The sequence below is a fragment of the Pelmatolapia mariae genome, linkage group LG9 (genome assembly GCF_036321145.2).
Source record: "Pelmatolapia mariae isolate MD_Pm_ZW linkage group LG9, Pm_UMD_F_2, whole genome shotgun sequence".
NCBI lineage: Eukaryota > Metazoa > Chordata > Actinopteri > Cichliformes > Cichlidae > Pelmatolapia > Pelmatolapia mariae.
The window spans coordinates 13831489-13855222 of NC_086235.1; the positions used below are offsets into that span (position 1 = coordinate 13831489).

Genomic DNA, 23734 nt, shown 5'->3' on the forward strand with positions numbered 1-23734 from the left:
CCAGCTACAAACATGGAGAGATCCTCTGCCAACAAAGCCACCGATTTTAGAAAAAAAAGAGAAAACTATAATATTCGAAAAATACAAAGAAGTTAAACAGAATCGAGACTGCTGTGGACAAAGCAGCAGCATGAGTGCATGTGAAAGAAAAACGTGCTGTGCAGTAGTTTAGTATTAAAAGACAGATATTTTGTGGCTTTGGCCCAAAGTCTTGTGGTTTGAACAGATGCAACTTTGCAAACCTATGTCGTGCTGTCATGTTCCTTTTAGAAAGAAGAAGCGTTCTCCTGGAAGCCCTACCAAACAGGACATACTTGTTCAGCCTTTTTCTAACTGCAGGGTAATAAAACTGACATTTAATTTCTCTGAGCACTGCAAGGCTTGGTGTGAATTTGCTGGGAGTGTACAGATGGGAGGGCTGACTGCAGTCTTGAATGCTTTTCACTTGTGAAATGATGGACTTCAGATTGTTTAGAAATGGCTTTGTAACCCTTCCCAGATTTACAGGCAGCAGCAACTGCTTCTGTAAGATCATTGCAGACGTCTTTCCTCTTTGGCGTTGTGTTGACACCACTGAATGCTCCACACCAGCAAAATGACAAAACATCTGCTTTTATTGACTCGCTCACACTTGCGGATCATTTAATTAAGTTAATCAGATGCTTTTGATTAGCAGCAGCTGACTTCTCTTTACTCTTTTAATTTGAATTCTTAATTCCAGTTTAAGCGATTTGCATTTTGGCTTAATGTTCATTAAATTCATAGTGTCATACATCATGTGCGTGTGTGGTATAGGACCAGATAACTTTTTATTATGTCATGATACATAAACCCTCAAAAGTGAAAGAGGGTGTACCTTTGAGTGACTGAATATGTTTTTTTTCTCATTATTTAGTATGATGTGGTTCTTTGTTGGGTTTTTAAGTCCTGATTTAAAATTTTCTGGAGTAAAAACAGAACAAAGGTAGGAAAATATGGCATATCAAATTTGAGCAGAAATGCAGGTAAGAATTTGTAGGTCTGAGAGTCTGAGAGTAAACAGTAGTAAACAGTAGTTTTTGTATTTTGTATTTCAAATCTCTTTCAAGAGTCTCCTGTTCATGAAAACCAGGGTTCATTTTTTTGAGATTATAGTTTTGCTGCTGTTACTGAATAATTTTGGGGATGTTTCTTCAGGTAGGATTTTAGCCTGAAGCTTGATGTGATAGATGGAATACTTAATTTAACACTTGCACACTTTACACCGTGTACTGCACATATGCAGGAAGTTTGATTAAATCTTTTTTGCTGATATGGCACTAAATGCCACATTGCTTTCCATGTGTATAAACAACAAAGTTCACTAAAGCTGCATTTTCACAGTTATGATATTAGCTGTCATGTTGCTAGCCTATGCTGCATGAGGGAATAAGAAGATACATTAACATTAATAATGATGAAAAAAATAAACACAAAAAGCACATTTAAGTTGTAAATATATATTTATTTCACTATTAAAATATCCACTTCCAAAATAGAACGGCAATAGCACGTACTCCCGGGAAGGCCCAAAGTATCGGCATAAGGCTTGTTTTCCTACATTAATTACAATCTTTCTGGCATCTCTTTTTCTGGATTAGTCAAACATCTGCAGTGCTTCAGAAATGCACACTGGTCTAAACCAGCCTTTTGAGAACTTATATACCCTTTTGCTAGTTGTTCTCCTACATGGCTTGACCCCAGGCTGACACTATAGTCTTGTCTGTTGGCAGGTTCTCCTCTTTCTTGGCTTCAGGATAATTTCTTCCTTGGCATTGTGCGTTTGCCACTGTGATATCGCCCACAGGACGACCGAGCATTACTGTGCGTTTTAAGCATTAGCACTCTACACAATAAGACTTGAAAAAAAATAAAAATAAAAAAAGAGAAAACACACACAAGGGGATTCCATTTCATTTTTAAAAGAAGCACTATTCTTGTCTATTGCCGTATTATGATGGCATCAAGAGGAAAAAGAGCTTTTTGGTTATAAATATAAATTTAGGTATCAGTAAAGACTCCTTTTGCATAAGCTCTCAGGCTCAAAAAACTCACACATCTTGAGATGACATAGACATGAAAGACTTGCAGAGCTGGATGTAAAAGCAGAGAAATAAATCACTGCCACGGTGTTCAATTTAGCCAACCCTAGCAGCTTTGTGCTGTCGTGCCCTTTGTTCCTGCATGCTGTTCTGCAATTCAGATTGATAAGCAGGTCAGTGCTATGGGCATCATGTCTGCACGAGACTGCGTCTGCGATGTGTGCGTATTTGTGCCAGAGGGGGATTTTTCTGAGTCAATAGGATGTGATGGAGGCGGTTGCATCGTCACACTAAGCCGCTATGATGCAGAGGCTGGCAGTCTGTCAGAGATTACAGACAGACCAGGAGCAGCACGGTCCTGTGTGCCGGGGTGCGGGTCTTGTATGTGCACCTCATGCTCCTCACATTTCCTCCCTTTGCCTGCTGAAAGCGGCTTGTCCTTTCTGCTTCCTGCTAGAGGAAGAGCACCATTTCGATAGTAATTCATCTTCATTTTTCACCCTTGTGGTTTTCTGAGGGTAAAATAAAAAAGAGACCTGCACACACTTGTGTAATGCCTCTAAAACAGCAAGAGCAAATGCAAAAGCTTTGTAAATATGTTGCAACCACTGTGAAATGTTTGTCCTTTAAAATCAATTATGCTTGCTCGTTATGCATATAGAAGCAGAGATGCAAATCCTCCTAGTGCTCCATTTCACAGTTAGACTGTCGAGCACGGAAAGCCATGGGCCACAGAAATTTAACATCCTTCTGAAACTGGATGGAGAGAGATATGTGTGCTTCATGGCTTACTACAAGAGAGGTAATTCTGGGTGTCAGGCTAAAGGGGAGGGGAAGGGAAAGGGCAAGAGGGCAGAAAGAGTTGCAAGAGGGGGAGGGGTTACTACTTGAAGGAAGCACGGACAGTGCGATCCTTGAGTGGCTGGGGTGGGCGGTAGTTGTCCACCATGCAGTCCTGAGCCGCCCCATCAGCGGAGAAGAGCAGGGTGCGGAATTTGGCCATCTGTGAAAAAGGAGACGACGGTCGTAGCGTTAATCATTCCTGCTGTGACTGTCACTCACAAAACACTGGCTTCCCCCTGCTCAGGCAATGAGAGCTTTTCACTTGGGAACTGAGCTTAGCAGTTATGTTATTGTTGACATTTCTTATATGCTTATTTACTTCCTTGCTCCTAGTTACATGACATGAGAAGCTTTATAGCATTCCCATGTCTGAAAGTATAAATGTGATGCTACAGCCAGCTGTTGTCAGCTTGGCTTAGCATAGAGCAGAAGCCTGAGGTAACACATACAACACAAATTCCCCATCTGAGCATATGTGATGCTTAAAAATTTAAATGTTTGGTGGGTTTTTCATAAAAGAGGGGTCAATGCTACAGCATCTTGTCTTTGTACTAAGCATATATTAGTTGCTACCTGGTCAAGTCAAGCCAGCAAAAACACAGTGTAAAGAAAGAGCAGCATGTCAGCTTTCAGTAACGTCTTTCAAAATAAATATTGGCTACCAGAATAAAATATAAAGTATGCATGAATATAATACATCTTTTGCACCTCTTGGTAAAAAGAAGTGATTTTGGCTATTGTGTAAAAGGTTGAATGGTCAGCTTGACTGGTGGAGCCTGGGCTTGCTTGTGCCGTTTTCCCAAAGGGCCGCATGAGAAACTGGGACAGTTGTGGACGTCTGCACAAATGAGCTTATAAAGTGATTAAACTAATACTGAGCAGAACTGAATTCAGCTTTTTGGTTCAACCCTTCACAACAGTCCCAGTTTCTCAAGTGGTGCCTTGGAAAAATTGATTGCCAATACTTGGTCTAAGCTAAGCTAAAAGCTACAGGCATTAGCTTTCATGCAGTACATATGTGAGAGGGGCATAATCAATCTCAGCTCTTGGCCAAAGTATTTTGTATGAACATGAAACTAAAAAAAAAAAGCGAGTGGCTACATCATAGTAACATATGATTGCTTTTGATTTATTAACATAGGATAATGAACACAGTGTGTTTCTTCAGTACTAAGACAAACAAATTCATCTGGTGGGTGTACCCTCTTATAATTAGCTGATAAATAATCAGTTCTGTGTTATTATCTGCAGAACCAGCCATATATGACCTTACATCTGAAGGTTATATCCACACAACTCAAATGTTTACCCCTGAGATACATTCGCACCACTGTGAAATAATCACGTGACCACAAAGACTTAACCTTAACATGGACTCAAGGCTCCATCCACTGGGACAAACTAGCCAGGGGGCTTTTAGTTTAGAGGAATGGATGGTTAAGAGGCAAATACTCATTTCAGTGATAGTGTCAGCTGTAATTTTAGAAAGCATAAATCTAGGTAAGACGTGTTTAGGTAACTGAATTTACAAACGCAGCACAGTCACAGTGTTTCACCTGCAAAATGTGCTGCATTTGTGGGATGCATATTTCCTGTTGACTGCCCACATGGTGACTGATAACACTGTGGTAAAAGCGCCTAGTATCTGTGTGAACTCTTGTTCTCACTCATTCCCCCGGTTGGCCAAGTGTCTGCTGTATTGCATTTCTGTCTGCTGCAGAGGTTTCTTCTTCTTGTTTCAGCCCCGCAGTTAATCTGAACAATTAAGTCCTTTATTTAGATCGTAGTACAAGAGAGGATTTGCAGACAGAGCTATTCTAGACCGTGGGCTTAAAGCCAATCCTTCTGCTGTAGCTGAATGGGCTCTGTTTGCAGCAAACATACCTGTGCAGAGCTGGCGCTGATTGGTTCTTTGCAGACAATCCAGGTAACGCTCTCATACAGAGGGGGTGTGGTCAGAGAGCCATCATAAGTCCAGTAGTCTAGGCAACCAGGGAGCAAAGTAGCGGGGTTGAAATTTGCAAAAGAGGTCTGCTTGCCCTTTAAAAAACACAGGGACAGAAAAAACATTGTAAGAAAACTATCAGAAACAAATCTAAAAAAAACATATTTTATTTTTACAGAAACACACTTTGGACTTGATGGTGTCAAAGGCATCGAGAAGCTTCTGGAGATTAGGATTTTCACCACCAATCTGAAAAAGAACAAATGATGCACTGTGGTTAAATGTTTATCATGTTTTGATGTAATACTGCATATAATGATACTTTAACCATTTCTGCTCACCTTCAGGAAAACTCCAACCACAGCGAGTCCATCAGGCTTGCTAGCAGCCTCGCTGAAACTTGCATATTTGGTGTTCCAATGGACCAGATGAAGCTAGAAATAAAATTACATTTACATTAAACAAAATCCTCACAGTTTTTTAAAGCAAAGGAAACTTTATGTCTAAACTATAGAAGAAACAATAGTATAATTCTTTCTATTTTTGATAACGTAAAGCAGATGTTGGGAAAATTAAGGCAATAATACTCAACATGAGGTCCAGTGACCCCAAGAGGTCTGCAAGGAAAGTAGTAAACTAATAAGAATCTTACATTACATCATTAAAAAGTACATCTAAACTATTTATTTCTGTGCCAACAAAAATACAACAAAAAACATCACGTCACTCTGACATACAGGGACTCACGTTTTTCAACAGCCTCTTCCTGCTGAATAGCTTGGTTAATTAGCCAGCTACCTAGCTGGTGTCCATGGATACTATTTGACCAAACCACCTAAATCATTTTTTAAGGGGCCTGGAATCTCTAAATGCAACCCCCCCCCCCCCCCCCCCCCCCCCCGCGCGCTATTAAAGTTCTGTTTAGGGAGTGCAATCATATGCTTCTCTAAGGTTAAGCAATGGCTGGGTGAGCAAACAGTAGATAAGGAAAAGGCAACTATTTGTGGCAAAACACATCAAATTGCAACCACACATGCTGCCAAACATGATGGGAAAAGAAGCCAGCTCCCTAATTGCTCATAATTTTTTCCCAGGCGGCCTTTGTTCTTCGATCCATTATAATTCAACCAATGAGATTTCTGTTTTAGACAAGATTTGCCACTGACAAATTTTAATGGCCTCTAATTTGTCTCCCCAACCCAATCTCTTTGTTACTGTACATCAACATTAATCAGCCATCTCGGTATTATCATAATGATCCAGAGATTCCCTACCTCAGCGGGATATTTGGTCCCAGCCACAGTATGTTCAGAGCCCTTGTCATCAGAAGCTCCCCAGTGGAAATGAAACTGCTTGAGCCTGTATAACCCTGAGATCGGCCCATCTGTCAAACCTGCAGAAAGAGAGAAAAATGGCAGAATGTGGACTTTATATCAGTGTTTCTCTTTTCAGCACTGATATAAAAAGATCTGACCTGCAAGAAAAACACTTCAAAAGCGATGTATTTGTGAACAAAAGGAAATGGAATAAGATGTGATACACACATGTAGACGCTGTGACTGTGACACACTTCCATGGAAGCAGTCTCAGTTCCTGTTGTGTCAACCCAGCTCAGGCTTATGGCTACATACAAGTAATGTCCAGGTATTGTAAACACCAGACGTCTTTCCACTGTTGCGTAATGTATCTATTTAAAGTATACAAAGTAGTTCAAACAGCAGCAATTAATCCTGTATATTGTTCTATTTCTGGTGCAACATCATATGGAGTCCCCGGCCTCCCAAAACAGGATATTTATTTGGCAGCTGTCAGCCTCGAATGATAAAAAAGGAATCTGTCGCTACATGAAAAATGAAGAATCAGTGGAGTATGACTTGAATATGTTACACAGACACCTTTCTTAGAAGTGCTGGGCGCAAAACAGGTACAGTAAGATTCTAAGAAAACATAAGAAACCAGTTTGTGTGAGCAGTAGAGATTTTATCCCTGTGACTAAGTTGATTATGCAACCATAGTCTCGATTATCCCCTATGAGAGCTACTAAAGAAAAACAAAAGAAAACACTCATCACTCTGAAATCCAAAATAATCCTAAACAAAAGTGGAGGACACGTTCTTTTTTAAAAATGTTTTGTTTATCTTTTAAAAGTTTTAATATGACCATAATGGAAACAAAATATCAAATAAATAAATAAATAATAATTTACTGAAAGAGAAAGATATTCGCTTTAATTTCTTAGTGATTGTTTTCTGTGCGCACATGGGACATTAATAATTAACAAAGCTCGTGTATGAGTAACCTTCCCTTTTTTTTGTGCCTTTGACCTCACTGTTAGCAGAGCTAGCGTGGGAAAGGTTTACCAGGGGTTAGATTACCAATTCAATCGCGCTTTGTGCTTTCCTTTTGAACGGGACATCTGCACCTTAAGCAAATGTATTCAGTGTACAAACAACATATAACATTTGTCAAAAACGACACAAAATCTGTGCCGTCGCTAAGGCAAAGAGCCTCGTGGCGTTAAGGAATCTGGGGCGCATCTATATTAATATAAGCACAGTATTAATGTCTTTCTAGTCTAAAGCTTGAGTCTGTGGCAGCTGTGGAGATGACTGCATTGTGTAAATTATCCTCAGGAGCCTGATTTTTATTGTCTGCAAACCTCGGCATCTCGATCACTGTGAATAATATGAATGTAAGAGAATGTGTATTCTCCGAGAAATCTGAATCAGTACCTGGAGGGTTATGAATTTGTGAGTGCGGGTAGGATTAATATCACACTCACGTGAGCTGTCGGTGTCGTCCGCGAAGGTCACTTGGACGGAATGCCCGTTGTTGAGAATATCGAGGCAGGTGGACGGGTCGTACTTCAGGTTGAGCGGCTTCAGCCCCGCGTCGTATGATGCTTGGGCCGGTACGATGTCAATGGGAGACTGACGGGCTCCATTGGCAATAGGGAAATTTTCAACCCATTTCTTAGGTCCTGTAAATTATATAATAATAATAACATTGTAATTAATATTAATCTATAAATAGATTCTTTTAAAATTTTATTTGGAGCGCCCCTCCACATATGCAGAGTAAATAAATACATTTAAAAAATCTCCGCAGTGATCCGTGAATGCACTGTCCTTCAGTCATTTAACAGCCCGCTTGCTGGCTGGAGGAATTATATATATATATATATATATATATATATATATATATATATATATATATATATATATATATATACATATGTTGTGCAAGCAGCGGCTCACCATTGTTTGGTTTGTATCCCCAAGACATGGTGACAGTTTGGATGTATGAGTGCGCTGAGCTGTAATCCCCTAAAGCGACTCGTCCCCCAGTGCAGAGCAGCTAGTGTCCTCCACCTGACAGCTGCGGAGCTTATATAGGGTGCCAGTGTGCGGCGTGTCCGTCCGGCAGCCCGGGAGGAGTTTAGATGCACCGCAACGCTGCAACACAGCGGATCAATGGATCTCTCACTCTCTCGCTCTCTCTCTCTCTCTCTCTCTCTTTCTCTCTCTCTCTCTCACACACACACTCACTCGCTGAATCTGCGGTGGTTTAATCGCTTCATCGGCCAGCAGTGATGAAGCTTTGATAGCCTATCTCTCGATCAAAGCGGCGACGAGCGCGTGTTCACCTTTCATCTAACGGATTTTACGCGTCTGTCATGTGAGGAAGTGAAGACGACACGTAGCCCAGTGACACGTTCAGAAGGACAGTGGGCTACAGTCGTGACATGGAGATATTGTGGCAGTAACGCGCAAACAATCACCAGGTATAGACAGATAGGTGGATTTGAAATAATCACACAAAAAGTTGTCGCAAACATCAGTGAGTACAGATGTCTGCAAACGCACAAAGCAATCGTTAAATCGCGTGTGAAATGGGTGGAGGTGGGGGACGTCTGGTATGATTTTCATTAAAAAAAAAAAAAAAAAAGAAGCAAAAACTATAGCCAATTTGCTGCATGATATGCGTAGGCTGTCAGTGATGCAATAAAGCCGACACAATGGGCCAGTGTCACATGAGCCAGTGTTCACTGATAAAGACAAGGTGCAAATGGCTGTCGCAAATTTCATCAACAATTTAATAAATGAAAACAAAGGAAATAATACATCTTCCTTCATAATCCCGTTGCTACTGCAGCTCAGTGTACAATGACATAATAAGGGTCTTCAGAAAAACAAAAAACAAAAAACGTGCAGGGTAATGATAAGCGCACTGGTGGTTTTATGGTGCCACCTGCTGTTGCTTCCCATGCAGCACAGCAACGTGTTACTGGTACAGGGACCTGATCTATGAAGCTTTGATACGAACTGATGAGTTTGCACAATGGTTGGGGCGACTGGCTTACCTCTGCTTCACTGATTATCTCTCTCCTTCTGCCTCAGGAGCAAGAAATGATAGGACATATGTCTGATATGCGCAGTTCATCACACAACAGAAACTAAAGGCCAGTTTGCTCTATTATTACTTCAGACTATCATACATATACACAACGATGTGTGCTGCTGGTAAGTTTCTGGGCTTCCTTTCCTCATAACAGCCACCCCCGAGATTCTCTCCATTTAAAGAAATGCATTATCAGGGACTGTAAAATCTATTCCTTTTACTGAATTTAGCCTACGAATCAATGTCAAATGAGACAGTGTTCACTGGTAATGTAATGAACAGGTGCGTATGAATTGGTCCAAAAGAAAAAACAAAAACACGAATCTGCAACAGGACATAATAATAGATTGCACAAACCAAAATACAAAAAAGTGCACTGCACGAGAGACTTGAAGAAGGGAGTTCAGGCGGGACGGAGATGTTGGAGACGAGTGTCAGGGGTGATTTGTGACAGCAGTATAGCACCAAGAGTGAAGGGAAGATTTACAAGATCATAGTGAGACCTGCTATGATGTTTGGTTTGGAGATAGGAGGCAGAAATTAAGATGTTAAAAGTTTCATTGGGAATCACCAGAATGGGAAATGAGTACATCAGAGGGACAGATTAGGTAGAAAAAGGCAATGCTGGGATGGTTTGGTTTGTGCAGAATAGGGATATATTGGATAAAAGATGTTGAAGATGGAGCTTCCAGAGGGAAGGAAAGGAGAAAAATCTCAGAGAAGACATGCAGAATATGCAGGGGGCTGCTGTGACAGGGGAGGGTGCTGATAATCTGCCATGGAGTCCCTAAAGCAAGCAAAAACGAATAAACGAAATTTCAGGCAAAAACAAGTTATGCTGGTGTGAGATGATAGTATGCTGCCATCTGCTGTTATTGAGACTACAATGCATGAGGTAAAAAACCCTGTCGTGATTTCTTTTTTAGTCCCGACGTACAGTTCGAGGGTAAACAGACTCACTCATCGAGAACTCCTTTCATTCAACTTTAATGTATTTTAAAACACCAAGAGATTTGAAAAGCTGCCCCATTTTATCCCCAAAGAATTTTAAACCTTTTAAAGCTTTTAAAAACAGCCCAAATATATAAGTTTAGGGGAGAGATCTGACATTTGTCAGATGACGAGGATCTAATTCACTATACAATACAAAGAAATTAAATGATCGTTTATCTCATTTGTCCTAGAAAGAAAGTCTGGGACATAAACATTTCTACAGCTGCTCTCTCGAAACAGATGACTGGGGGCGTTAACGTTACATTTCTGTCGCAGGCAAATGACGTCATCAGGAAGGAACGCTGGTGTTTTCAAGTAGCACGAGGATTTCAACGCCACTTTTCGAGGAAGTTCGGTAAGTCGTGTATAAACATCTTACAGCCGTACACTTACGAACTATTATACCAACACAAATAACACCAATTAAGAATAAGTCGCTTAGTTTCATCGTCGCTGTGTGTACTATAACACAGGCTAACGTGTGAGGCACTCAGCTAACTACCAGGTAACGGCACTGTATTTCAGGTTGCCTGAAATATTATTACATGTCGTTAAAGACGGTAATATTGATATTATTATGTTCCCGATGGTATTCTTCTGTTGTTTGTCTTAACTCTTTTTTTTAATGCACTGCTGTATGTGTATCAGGTATTTACAATGTCTCCCTCTCACGTTGTCTATTTGCTGGCCTTCCATGTAAATGCAACATACTGATGATAAACTTTAGTCTTTAGGCTTGACAGTTTCTTTGGAACTCCCTATAACGTTACCAAGGGTCACAGACTAGTGTACTCCTAGTGCCAGTCCCGAGGCCAGATAAATGGGAGCGTTTTTATGTACCTGAGAAAGATTCCCCCCCCCTCCCCTGCTGGTCTCAGACGTGATAACTTGTACCCATGTGCACAAGATCAATATTTTCCATACTTACAGAATGAAAAGCTCCACATTTCCATCAGAGACCGAGAGAATAAGTTTATCAGCGGGATTCCGGCAAGATATTTTGGGCATGTCCTACCAGGAGGAGGCCCTAGGGCAGACCCAGGACTCACTGGGGAGGCTATATCTGTCAGCTGGCTTGGGAACTACTCGGTGTCTCCCTAGAATGAGCTGGAAGTGGTGGCCGGGTGAGGGAAGCCTGGGCTTCTCTACTTAGATTGCTTCCCCCGTGACTCGAACTCAAATAAGGTGTATATCCATCCGTAAGTGCAGGCAATCAAAACGACCAGGTTAGAGCGACAGGGTAATGCAGTGGTTAGCTTTGTTACCTCACAGCAGTTAAGCTGGTTCTTCTCTACTTAGCATGTGCCTGGAGGTTTACTTCAGGTATTCTGGCTGCCTCCCAGAATCTGAAGAGATGTATGTTATAAAAGAAAAATATCTTAAAAAATTACTTTAACTTCTTTTCCAGCGGTTTCTTTTGGTTGGCATGGTGATAAATCCCTGCTTTCTTTTTCTAGAGCACAGCAAGTGCTGCAGACATGAAATATGCTTCCTTTCAACGTGACAATTCGTGTTGATGAGCATGCGCTACAGCTGCTGTTATTATTCACACAGCTAGTAACAGTGTACACCAGTATATCTCGTTGGGTTGAGCAGTCTATCCAAATGCTACTGTGGGGGACTGTGCTCGATTCGATACCGCCGCTCTGCTCTACTGTCCCCTCAAAAATGAAGGCTAGATACACCACCGGAAATAATGATTCCAAAAAATAAAAAAAATTAATAAAGTGCACACAATATTAGCACAGGCCTTTAGCTACAAATATGCTTGTTTTTTTCCCCAACTCTTCAGGCACATTATGACTTCTTATCCACTTTAATTTCAGTTGTCATTGGAACATGAAATCTGCATGTACAGAGTCATTAGTTAAGTTGGGTGAAATCATTGTTCCCCAAATAAGGTTAAAATAAAAATAAAATGTAAATGACAAAGCAATATATTTTTCCCCTGGAGGTTATACTTTTGCTGTTGTCTTTGCTTTTTGCAGAATTCTCTCATAGATTTCAGCTGTGCCATGTTTATTGCTTATAATGCTTCTTGCAGAAACTACAGTTGTACGTGTCACCTTCACCGGGCAGTTAGAATCTGTGAATTTATGTAGTTTATAAATCAAACTCCAACATCAGCCTAACCTCGGATGCGTGATTCACAGATGGCCTCTGTGTGCGGAGGAGGCTTTGTTTTTGTTTTTTGAGCAGTTTGTTTTTGTTTTTTGCAGAAAAATGTGAATATCTAAAGTTATAAAACTGTAAAACTTGGCTGAACTAGTGCATTTTCATTTGATTTACAGACTTTTTCTAACATCACCTTTTTGGGGTATATAGAGGTGTTGCTAATCAGGTGGCTTTTTAGGCTTGGGTAGAATCAAGAGCAAACTATGAATCTGTCCGAGTGTGTGATCAGCGCAGAGGCTGCCAGACATACACAGCAAAACCCTAAAAGAAGATCACGGTAGAGAAAGTAAATTATTTCCACAAACGCATCCATGCTGATTGCTGTTCTTTCCCCAGGTAAAATGGCAAAGAATAAACAAAAGGGGAAAAAACAGAAGAACGTCTTTCAAGTGGCAAACAAGCACTTGAAGAACAAGACCAAAGCGAAACCCGTCACAACAACACTCAAACATGTAAGACCTCTTTCATCTCTTACTCCTGGTTTTTGTTTTCTTTGCCTTATTGGGGTTTTTTGTACATATATTATGTACCCTCCCTTGTTCGTGGTGTTTGTTGCACCTGCTCTAACATGATTTGCGGTATCACAGATCAATACAGTGAAAAAGGAGAAAGTGGAGAGTCTAAATCAAATCTTCACAGAAGTCCAGAGGGATGTTAAGAGCATTTCAAAGTCAGTCGCTCCTGAACCAAAGAAACAAATACAGGTAAAGGAGGAAATTTTGGACTTTAAACACTCTTTCAGCTGTGTTTTTAAAACAATTTTATTGCTATAAACATATATACTTTTAAATTTCTTAGGTTGTCAGAGAGCCACCAAAGGAATCTGTCAATATCGACAATGCCGCTCAACTCTTCTCTCAGCTATAATGATATAAAAATAAGATATTACCATGAACACAGATGATGGACTGAATATGCTCTCAAAGCATTTTGTCATTTCTCTTCAAAATGAGGACTACAGATGAGCTGCCAAGAACCTGCTGCATTGATATGGGAGTGAAACCTCATGTGCAACTCAAGGTTTTTTGCGTATTATGTGTGCACAAAGAAATCAAATCTACTGACTTGAACACTGTCAGTTGTAACGTTCTTTCAGATTATGCACCTTTGTGTATTTTATTAATATTCTTTTAGACTTTGAATACACATTGTCATTATTGATTCTCAGAAAATGCTTACGTTAGAGCAGATTCAAACTGTAATGTTATATATGGCACGAACAATAAGTTAAATGAAACAAAATAAAGTGTTGATATGTCAGATGACTAATCTTTTCATTAACCGATTCTCTTTAAAACTCTTTGTGTGCCGTGTAGTCATTTTTCAATAAACTTTTCAAAAGAATTCTCCAACTACACGAATTTCATCCTACCCTCTTTGATTTTTGTTTTTCTTTGTAGTTCAAGGTTTCAACCCCCTTTGACATGTTTTGGTGTCTCTCATTTAGCACAAATGAAGACACAGAGGAGATCACTGTGACTTCTATTTGTGAAGATGGAAATGCTCGCCTCTGAGTTTCGGTACGAGTGGTTCTTATATAAAATGTGACCTGCCAAATTTAGTGCTCCAGTGTGAGTAAGGCCTATATGTTTTTATTCGTTTAGAGTGACCTGAAAACAAGAATATTTGTGCTTTTGCTACCCTTGAAAAACATTTTTATATCTTATATCAAATTAGATGAAAAACTGTAAAATCTAATTTGAAAGTTTTATTGTTCACATATTCTCACGTTGGAAGGTGAGAGTGATATACATTTAAACCACATTATCAAAACTCGCATTCATGGTTCCCTATAGTCCTTTAGTTTTCATTTTCAAACTTTTAAGAAATACAGTACTGTGGAAGAATCTGGAGACTTTTCTGATTATTTCTTTATGTTTTGGTTCAAGGCAGCCAGACTTTCTTGTAACTGTTTGTAAAATGGTCTTGAGCAGTAGTTCTCCAGGGTTTCTGAACGTCTTTCAAAGTTTTTGCTTTGGAGCTTGGACCTCACCATCATTGAAGCAGTGTGGGATCATCTTGACAGAACAGAACAAAAGGCAGCCACCATTCAAAGAATTTTGGATTGTCCTTCAAAAATCCCAAAGATTTTCTTGAAGATTACTTCAAGAAATTACAGAAAAGCTTGCCTTAAGAGTTCAGGCTGTGTTGAAGAATAAAGGTTGCCAAACCAAATATTGACTTTTAAGTAAGTAACTCTGTTTTTCCCTTATATACTGTATTCCCATGTGTGCTTGCAGGTATTTCAATAACTTCTAACTCCTACCAGTACTTGATTAAATGTGTATTAGGATGACAACTTGTTGACTTCTATTGATTTGACTTTCATATGGACCAAACTATACTTATAAAAATGAAATGGTAGCATTACGTATGCTTTTGATATATTAAAACCTCTCAGTGATTTCATGCGTGACCCTGAATGTGATCTGAGCTTCCAGCTGCCACTCTTCGTAAGATTGAGTTTGACACCCCTGCTCTAGAGATGGCTTTTCATGTTTTTTTTGTTTGTTTTTTAATGTGTTGCTGGTGTGAAGCCAGTTATAGTGCCATTAGAATTTATAACCTAATATTACTGAGTGGAAATTATTGCTCAACTTCTGGAAGCCCATAGTGGTTTTGATGCTGTGTTGGCACCAGCACCAGATATTTTTAGGTGGAAAAACATGAAATTGATTCTAGATTAGGAACTGGCAGAACATCGGTGGTAAAGAGGTATTACTGGCAACCTAGGTACACACCTAGAGAGAATCAGTTAGCTGCAATTGCAATCTCATTGCTACATGCCACTAAGGCAAACACACCGGTCCGTTACTTATTATACAAACGTTCTGCAGTGAAAGAATACAGTGATATTTTTGTCAAGTCATATCAAGCTGGTTTTTTGCTGTTTCTGTGGACTGCATTATCTTGTTTGGTGTCTGTGCGATTTCATCAGCTAATAATGTACAAACTCTATTTGTTGGCCTCACACGTCATTTCTATCAGAAGGGCAGCTGAAAATGAAGTATAGATTTTTTGCCTCTACCTGCAAGCAGAGAGCCGTTATCAGTATGCTGCTGCTGCATCCCGCTGTAGCAACTTGACATCAGAGGTCATGGGTGTACGAGCACCAAGCTGATTGCTTGTCTCGGTGGCAACCTCTGACTGAGTTAGTTGGTCAATAAATCTGGGGTGAGGTAAGAGCACAAGTGAGGCTGGTAAACAAATCTGCACTTGGCTGTGTTGATATAAATAACCTGGCAGATTTTCAAGGTGAAGATGACACGATAGAAATACTGGCCTGAGTGATGGCTTTCACTACCTGTGATGAAGTTGGGTAGCTCCATAACCCTCAGCCGGTCGCAGGAGATGGCTGCCCCTCCACGAGCCTGGTTCTGCCAAAGGTTTCTTCCTATTAAAAAGGAGTTTTTTCTTCCCACTGTCACCAAGTCCTTGCCCAAAGAAGGTTGTGTGATTGTTGTTTTGTCATTGTAATATTGTAGGGGTTTTATAAAGTGCCTTGACTGTTTTTGTGATTTGATTAAAAAAAATAAATACAATAGAATTGAGTTGAACTGAATAGATAAGACTGGAAGTATTTGGAAAAGGTTGCAATGAGATTTTTGGCCACATGGGGGCAACAGAAAGAAGCTGTAAATACTGACCTCACTTCTTGAGTTGATATGGCAAGATTTTGAACAATGACTTGTTCTTGTTTTCACATGGAAATGACACACTAACATTACAATTCACTGGTTTTAATGCTTGGTTTGGTCTCTACTGGGTAAAATATCTGTCTTTTGAGCAACTTCAATCTTCACTGTTTTCATAGCTAGTTGTTTGATATGATATAGCGCCTCTGATCAACACAGCCTAAAAGCAAGACTGGTCACAGTGAACGAAATGATAAGAATTGCCACCATGATTGACCCCTTTCATATTATGCAAATTATTTTGATCCACTTTCTATCTAGAAGTATTGATTAAGACCAGCTTTAAAGAATTATATTTGTAAAACTGAGTATGAGCAGGAAGTCTTCTCCCTTTTTTCTTCAACTGAATTAAAGTGACAGCAAAATCTGGGGAAAAGCTTAACAAGTAGGACACATTTGCTCTGAAATCCATTCACTTGATGCCTTTTGGGGGAAAACATTTATTCCTAATACAGAGGAAAAGGTTTTCAGGTGGAAATGATTGGCGAGGGGAGCATAGCAGATGCAGTGTTAAAGTGTTAGCCTGCGAGCAGGTGCTTCCCACTGTGATCCAGATGGCTGCACCAGAGCACAGGCAGTGGGGTTTGCACCGCTACACACCCTGGGGACAGAGATCATGGCAGCGCACACATACGTACACTCACTGGATTTTTTTATTTTAATTTACATGCACTGGTGGGGGGTAGCTGGATCTGTGGGTGAGAGGACCAGAGCTCTGTTTGTCATGGCAGAGTGTGTTGTTAGTCACGTTTAGTGCTGCTAGTCATGGAAAAAGTCCTGCAGAGTTCTGCTCTTGCTTGAAAACTTATTCCTTTGATCTAACTTTAAAACTTTAAAACCATCTATTTATGTAAGACCTCGTCTCCGTCTGTCTCGGTGAACCCTGTGAAAGACAGTGCTAATGATGGTATGTGTTAAAGTTCAAATTAAACAAGCTTTTGCTTTTCTTGAGGTACTCCTATTGTGCCATTAAAGAAAGAGCACCCGGAGACATTTGATTGAAGCTGATTAGTCAGGTGCTTAATTGAATGTAATCAAAAGGGACGTTTTAGACAATCACCAGAGCTGGAGATGTCCACAAGATGGTGCTCTGGATGGGCTTATCATTATGCACGGTGACAAGCGGGGAAGTGGATCTGTAGGTGTGTGTGTGTGTGAGAGAGAGAGGAGAGTTGGGGACACAGAGATCGAGAAAGAGAAAAAGAGAAGTGTTGGGCTCGCTGAATGCCAATAAGAAGCTGAAGGCCTATTTGCAGTATGTCATTCCCAGCACACAGCTGGGTTTTTCACTCTGACAGGACTAGCAGCAAAAGGTTACAGCACCTGGACTTCTCCCTGTGAGAGAAATAAGAATCATCGTGTTTGTCTGTTCAAGAGAGAGACAGACTCGGTGTGTGTTTGTGTGTGTGTGTTCTCTGCTTGTGTTTGCCTATGCAGATTTGCTTTTCACAGCCATTTTCGGATCGCAGCGGTTGCCACAACCCAGGCATCAGTCTTCCAAAGCCATGATGGCAGATACACTTTGCTTTTAATTTCTTTCTAATTCCACTTTTAAAAAGAATAAATGCGTCAAGGATGTGCTGCACATTGTAAGCTCTGATGGCCATATGAAATATGCTTTTAAAATAATTGGACTGATTTGGTCTCTTTAAAGAGAACACAGCGAGCTATTTAAAGCAAAGCAATCAACTCTGAAATATGAAACAGGAACAATTATGTTACTCGAAAGGTCAAAATGCCAGTCAAATTAAAACATTAGTCACGATGAAATTATAAAAATATATATCTGACATGTCTATTAGGTCAATGTAATGAGCCACACTTTTTCTAAAATGTGAATGCATTAATGTATATTTACCCAAGAAATTTCCATTAATAAAGGGCAGTTTGTCATTGACTACCCTTCAGAAACTAATCCCTTTACTCGGTTGTTTGAATCTCCCTTTAATGTCTTTAACGGCATTTTGCCAGCAGGTTCGACAGCCAAGATTCACATAATGATTAAAGTTTGCTATTCAGACCAGGGAAAGGCAGAGCAATGTCTCTACTGTGTCCTCACAGTAACCAAATATTCCCATCACGCACTCGTGCTTGCAGACTTATCTCATGTGAATCTGTATATTTTGCCTCGTTTTTCAGTGTTGAAGTCAGGGATTTGGGGCTGCTACTGTGCCCTCAGTGTGATTTGCTGTTTGATCGAGAGTCTGTGCCTCCAAAGGAAAGATTAAACCCATGCCACAGATACACCACTACCATCACTGACAGATATGATAAAGATAGAGCTGGTACTGTGATTTCATTCATGTTGGATCTTTCATTAATCAATAAAGAGAAGAGAAGGAAAGATACGTTTGATTAATGGACAAATCCCTTTGCCGTGTTTTAACTTGAATATCCGACTAACATTGTCTTGGGGATACTGAATTTAGCTTGTATTCAATTTCTGCAAGGACCGAAGAAGGCTTTGCGAAAACTTTATGGAACAGTTGTGATTTAAATTCCTCGTGTTTTCCGTATCGCCTTGGGTATATTTGAAGTCTTTATTAAAAGGATTTCTCACTGTGTTAATCAAAGTATTTAAGTTTTAGCTGTGGCTAAATTAATGGTCTTAATTTTCTTTTAGGAAAGTCCATTTAGCCTGCTGTTTTGTACCACCTCCTTAAAACTTAGACACACAGAAATAAATTGGCATTCTGCAGTTCCTTCTGTAGAAATATATATAAAGAACAAAGCCTTTGCATCAAGGTCAGGGAAGAAAGGGAATTTTTAACACTATACAGATCCAAGCCCACTTCCTGACAGGTCATTGCCTTTATAAAACAAGAGAAAAAGTTCATAGATGGAAGATTTACTGTTTTATGTATGCTGATGCTGATTTGGACTGGTTATATGTTAGCAATCTCTAGTTTTGATTATTGTGCAGATTCGAAGAATCAATTTATGAAAATCATCCATCAATTTTCCTAGCTGCTTATTGATCTTAAGCTGTTAGGTTACTATGTACGGTTGATTTAGGATTAGCAATTAAGCTAATGAGCATGTATTTGGACTGTGGGGAAAAAGCTGGAACAACCCACGCAGGCACAGGGAAAGCATGCAAACTCCATGTAGAGAGTCTGCAGCCACCGGATTAAAACCTTCTTGATGTTCCAGTTCTAACTCTTACATCATTGAGCTAACGTCAATTAAATAATTCTCTTTAATTCCTGCCACAGGTTTAAACATTTAAATGGCTACATTTCAAGCAAATTATTATTTCTGATAGCCAGTTCTGTCTGAATCTTTTCATTCTATATGAAGCACATTGATGTTTGTTGTACTACCTGGTCATTAACAGATAGAGCAATAATCAATACAACAATCACTTCTGAAGACAGCCATATTTTGATTAAAAACATCTTTAGAGATCTGAGATTTGTAAACATGGTATTTTTGTTTTATATATATAGGGTTGCATTGCCCTGCCAAAGGACTGTCAGTGGGATTGGTACTGGCGCCATCACTAAAAGAAATTGTGACGTTCGTCACAGGTGAAACTACTTTTGAACAAATTGTGCTGTCACTAAAGGGAAATAAATATTGGAATAACTTCTCATTTCTTTTAAGGCAAAGGAAATACAGTTATTATGGTAAATCCTCTGTATACATCATTGTAATTGTATTTTATTATGTGTCCTGTTGTATATACTCTCAGTTGTGCTTTGTATAATTTTATGTTACCTGTTGGAAGGTGACTTTCGCTAGAATCTGGCTATTTGCATCATATATCATAGTCTCATATCCATTAATATTGACTGACCCTGATAAATAAACAAATAGGATTTTTTTTTTTTTAAAAAGATTAATTTTATCAGAAAAGTGATGTAGTAGTGGGAGAACATTAATTGTAATTGTTAATTGCAGCAATGACAAGGAACAAACAAGTAGCCCAGTTACATGAATCTGAACTTTGAGGCAAGCAGCTGAGGCGACAACCAGTTGGAGGAATTGGTAGATGTTGAGTTACTGCTGACTGAAACGTGATGGAGTGGGAAACCAGAACCTGGCATGTTTACAGCAGCAGTTGCCGATGATTTTATCCTCTATATGCGGACAGGGTCTCACTCTGTATCCCGCATTCGTGTACTGCTCAGATAGTCCCATTCCAGAAGCTGCTAAGTTATTCAGAATGTGAGAATAACAGATAGATCCATTATTGGTTTAATTGCAACCCAATACCAAACTGGAAATGAAGTGGGGTTTTTTAATAGGAAAATGCAGTACATGAATTTGCACCGTTAAGCAAAACTTAATTCAGATAAATGTTTACCTTCAGCTCTTGTTTTTTGTTTTGTGTGTGTCAAGAGTACTTTTGAACCAAAAGTTTCATTGACTTTCTGGGCAGTTTTGTTCAAATGACTTTTCCAAAATACAAACAAAGTGTGATTATCAAAGAGCATTTAAATACACAATAAAAGCCAAGGCTGTTTTTTTTTCCAGAGAGAGGTTTAAATCCAGAAAAACATCCCAAAATTGGATCAGTACAGCTGAAAGACTCCAAGGCCAAAATATGCAACATTTGATTCTCAGTTGAGAGCCATTTGGGAGAACTTTTAAATTTTTAAAAACTGCATAAATTACTCCTGAATTGATAAAATCTTAAGAAATTACTGTTTAATATGGTCTTGTTTTGATTTTTTTTAGTAAAACTCTTAAATTTGGTCTGTCCAAAGTTTGGGCGTGTCCACAAAAAGCTTATAGGGTGCAAAGCCTTGGTTCTTAGCCAAGTCAACTCCATGCCACAAACTGTATCTCGATCACAACCAAATGGCAAAAACAAACAAGCCCAGGCTTCTGCAGTTCTATTTTCCATCTGCAACAAACCACCAGAGCGTCAAGCGACTGCAAGCTGTTTGGCTCGTAGGGAATGAAATAGGCTTTACACTTGAGAGAACACAGCGCACTGAGTTGCTTTTTTAATAGGATCCCAGGCACGTTGCTCAAGTCACCAGTGAGGTCCCACCTGCAGGTACTGTGGGCCGGTCTGTGTCTGAGGGACAGGAAAGGAAGGAGAGAGGAGTACGGCTCAGAGGAGATCTGGAAAAAGGAGCGCAAGCTTTGCTTGTCAGTAAAGTGGAGAGGGGAGAGAGCTTTCTGGTACACCTGTCAGACGCATGAGCAAAGTACATCTGTTCATCCCCTCCTCCTTCGTCAGATGTCACAGTCTAAAAACAGGGCTTTCTGAAAACACAGCACACTTATTTCTGCCAGCCTCTGTCACACTGTCTCTTTGTTTTTTCACACAAATATGAGCGCACACACGCATATATACACAGACAAAGAGGAAGAGATGCAAATGGGTTTAGAGCAGAAATGCCACAATGCAAACACAGCCTGTAAAATACAACACCAGCATTACAGATTTTAGCTATCGCTGTCCAAATCCCTCCCTCATCCCTCTCAGCTGCTGTTCTGAGGGATGTATATATATATATATATATATATATATATATATATATGGTGTGCTAGTGAAATCAGAGGGTGTAGCTGCAAAATGTAAGAGTATAGAATGAGAAGCTGAATTTTCTGTTTAATATAGGTATTTAATCTACAGTTTCAGTTTTTAAATCTTTTATGATGAATACTTTTAGGTGACCTTGCAAATACCATGTACTTAATTGTATCAGAGTTTAAAACAAGCCAACAACAACACCAGTGCTTTGGAGTTGCATCAAGAACGGCAACGGGTATAAGAAATCTGTCAAATCAAACATGCGGAGCTACCTGTTGTGGCGACCCCTTGTGAATAAGTGAGCAGCCGAAAGTCTCTTTTATTCTGAAATGTAACTAAAGAACACTGAAATTTGCAATGGCCAGATCAATGGAACAGCCAATGGGATATAAAGTATTGTAATCTGCATAAAAATGCAAAGGTGGCAAAGATGATTTTTACTTTTATTGGGGAATTAAAAGAGGTCCAAGAATGGATCCCTGAGGAACACCTGTACTGATGGCAAAGAGACTTGACCTGAAAGCTTTGGAGTGTCCTGTCTAAGTTCTATTTGCAACATTGTGCAAAGTGTAAAGTGATATTCAGAATTACTGAGGGCTTTTATAATATTAAAGACAAATTGCTGCTGATTTTGCGCTGATACGTGATCTAAATCTTGACTGCTCTGACTGTAAAATGTTATTTGACTCAAGACACAGTGTCAGTGGAACGTTTACTAGGCACTTTAAGGTTTTTGCAAGACAATTTTGAGTTGGGATGGTAATTATTTAATTCACCTGGGTGACCAGCTTTATGCTGTGGGAGAACCTGTGCAGCCTTCCAGATTTTTGAAATTTTACCTGAAGCAAGCTATAAATTAAAAATATGAGCTGCAGAAGCAACAATTAGATCAGCACTCAGGAATAGGAGGGAGGAATCCAAATTGTCTTCACCCTAAGATTTATTTGGGTTTAAAATGTCCAATTTACTGTTTACTGTAAACCTCCCTACAGCTTATTAGTATAAAAAGAGAATTTGTTGTCAGAGTTTGAAATACAGTACTTGGTTGAATTTATAGTCCCATTTACAACTGGTGAAAAACAGTGTTGTTTTGTGTAATTGGATCATTTTACCAGTTTTCCTCTTGATGTTCTTTGCAATGTGCTGAGTCGCAGTCCCCCAGTTTGTCCTTATGAGTGTGTGTGATAAATAGTACACATAATATGTAAATGTGGGTTATAGTATAAAAGCTGCTTTTGGAGGTCTATAAGACAAGAAAATCACTGGAAAAATACCAGTTCATTTTCTGCTTTCACTATGTGAATACAGGCAGAGCCCTCATTTAATTAAAATGATTGCATTCATTATTGATTAAATATTGACGGATGAAATGAGGGAGGAGTCTCTGTGGACTATGATATTTGCAGATAACACTGAACTGTGGTGAGAGTAGTAGTAGCAGGTCTAAGAGAGCCTGGAACAGTGGAGGTATGCACTATAGAGAAAATGAATGAAAGTCAGTGGAAGCAACACAGATTATGTGTTTGACTGAGTGGAAGACAGGTGGAAAAGTGAAGAGTCGGCGAGGAGTACAAGTAGTAAACCATTTAAAGCAACAGATAGTAGAAAAGAGAGATAAAGAAGACAGTGACGGCAGGGTGGGGTGGGTGGAGACAGGTGTGACAGAAGAATAGCAGCAAGAGTGAAAGGAAGGGTTTACAAGGTGGTACTGAGATGTGCTGTGTAAGGTTTAGAAAGGGTGACACTGACAAAAAGATAGGACACAGAGCTGAGGATGTGTTCAGTGGGAGTGACCAGGATGGATAAGATTAGAAATGAATATATCAGATGCACAGCACAGGTTTAGTGGTTTGGAGTCAAAGTTAGAGAAGCAAGGCTGATGGTTTGAACATGTGCACAGGAGAGATAGTAGCTATATTAGGCAAAGGATGCTGAATATGGCATTGTCAGTCAAGAGGAACACCTTAGAGGAGGGTCATGGATGTAGTAAAGAAGGACATGCAGAGGGTTGGTGTAACAGAAGAGGATGCTAGAGCAACCTCTAGCATCTTCTTCTGAGAGAAGAAGATGAGCATTTAACTTAAAAGATCTTAAATTATACTGATTTATTAAAGCTCTACTTTTTGCCTAC

At 39.6% G+C, this 23734-nt stretch overlaps 2 protein-coding genes across 2 annotated transcripts; one reads left to right on the forward strand and one right to left on the reverse strand.

The window, feature by feature from the left end:
• Positions 1–1462: 1462 nt before the first annotated feature.
• On the reverse strand, positions 1463–8249 carry LOC134634239 (carbonic anhydrase 1-like). Its single transcript, XM_063483324.1, has 7 exons — positions 8106–8249; positions 7631–7828; positions 6123–6241; positions 5190–5282; positions 5035–5097; positions 4788–4943; positions 1463–3063 (listed from the first exon to the last, which is right to left on the reverse strand). Exons 1-7 carry the CDS (start codon positions 8131–8133, stop codon positions 2944–2946), a joined length of 777 nt encoding a protein of 258 aa, XP_063339394.1. The 5' UTR covers positions 8134–8249; the 3' UTR covers positions 1463–2943.
• rbis (ribosomal biogenesis factor) lies at positions 6290–13735 on the forward strand. The gene is made up of 5 exons (XM_063483325.1): positions 6290–6772; positions 10519–10597; positions 12754–12869; positions 13005–13121; positions 13216–13735. The coding sequence occupies exons 3-5, from the start codon at positions 12759–12761 to the stop codon at positions 13282–13284; spliced, it is 297 nt and encodes a 98-aa protein (XP_063339395.1). The 5' UTR covers positions 6290–6772; positions 10519–10597; positions 12754–12758; the 3' UTR covers positions 13285–13735.
• Positions 13736–23734: the final 9999 nt, after the last annotated feature.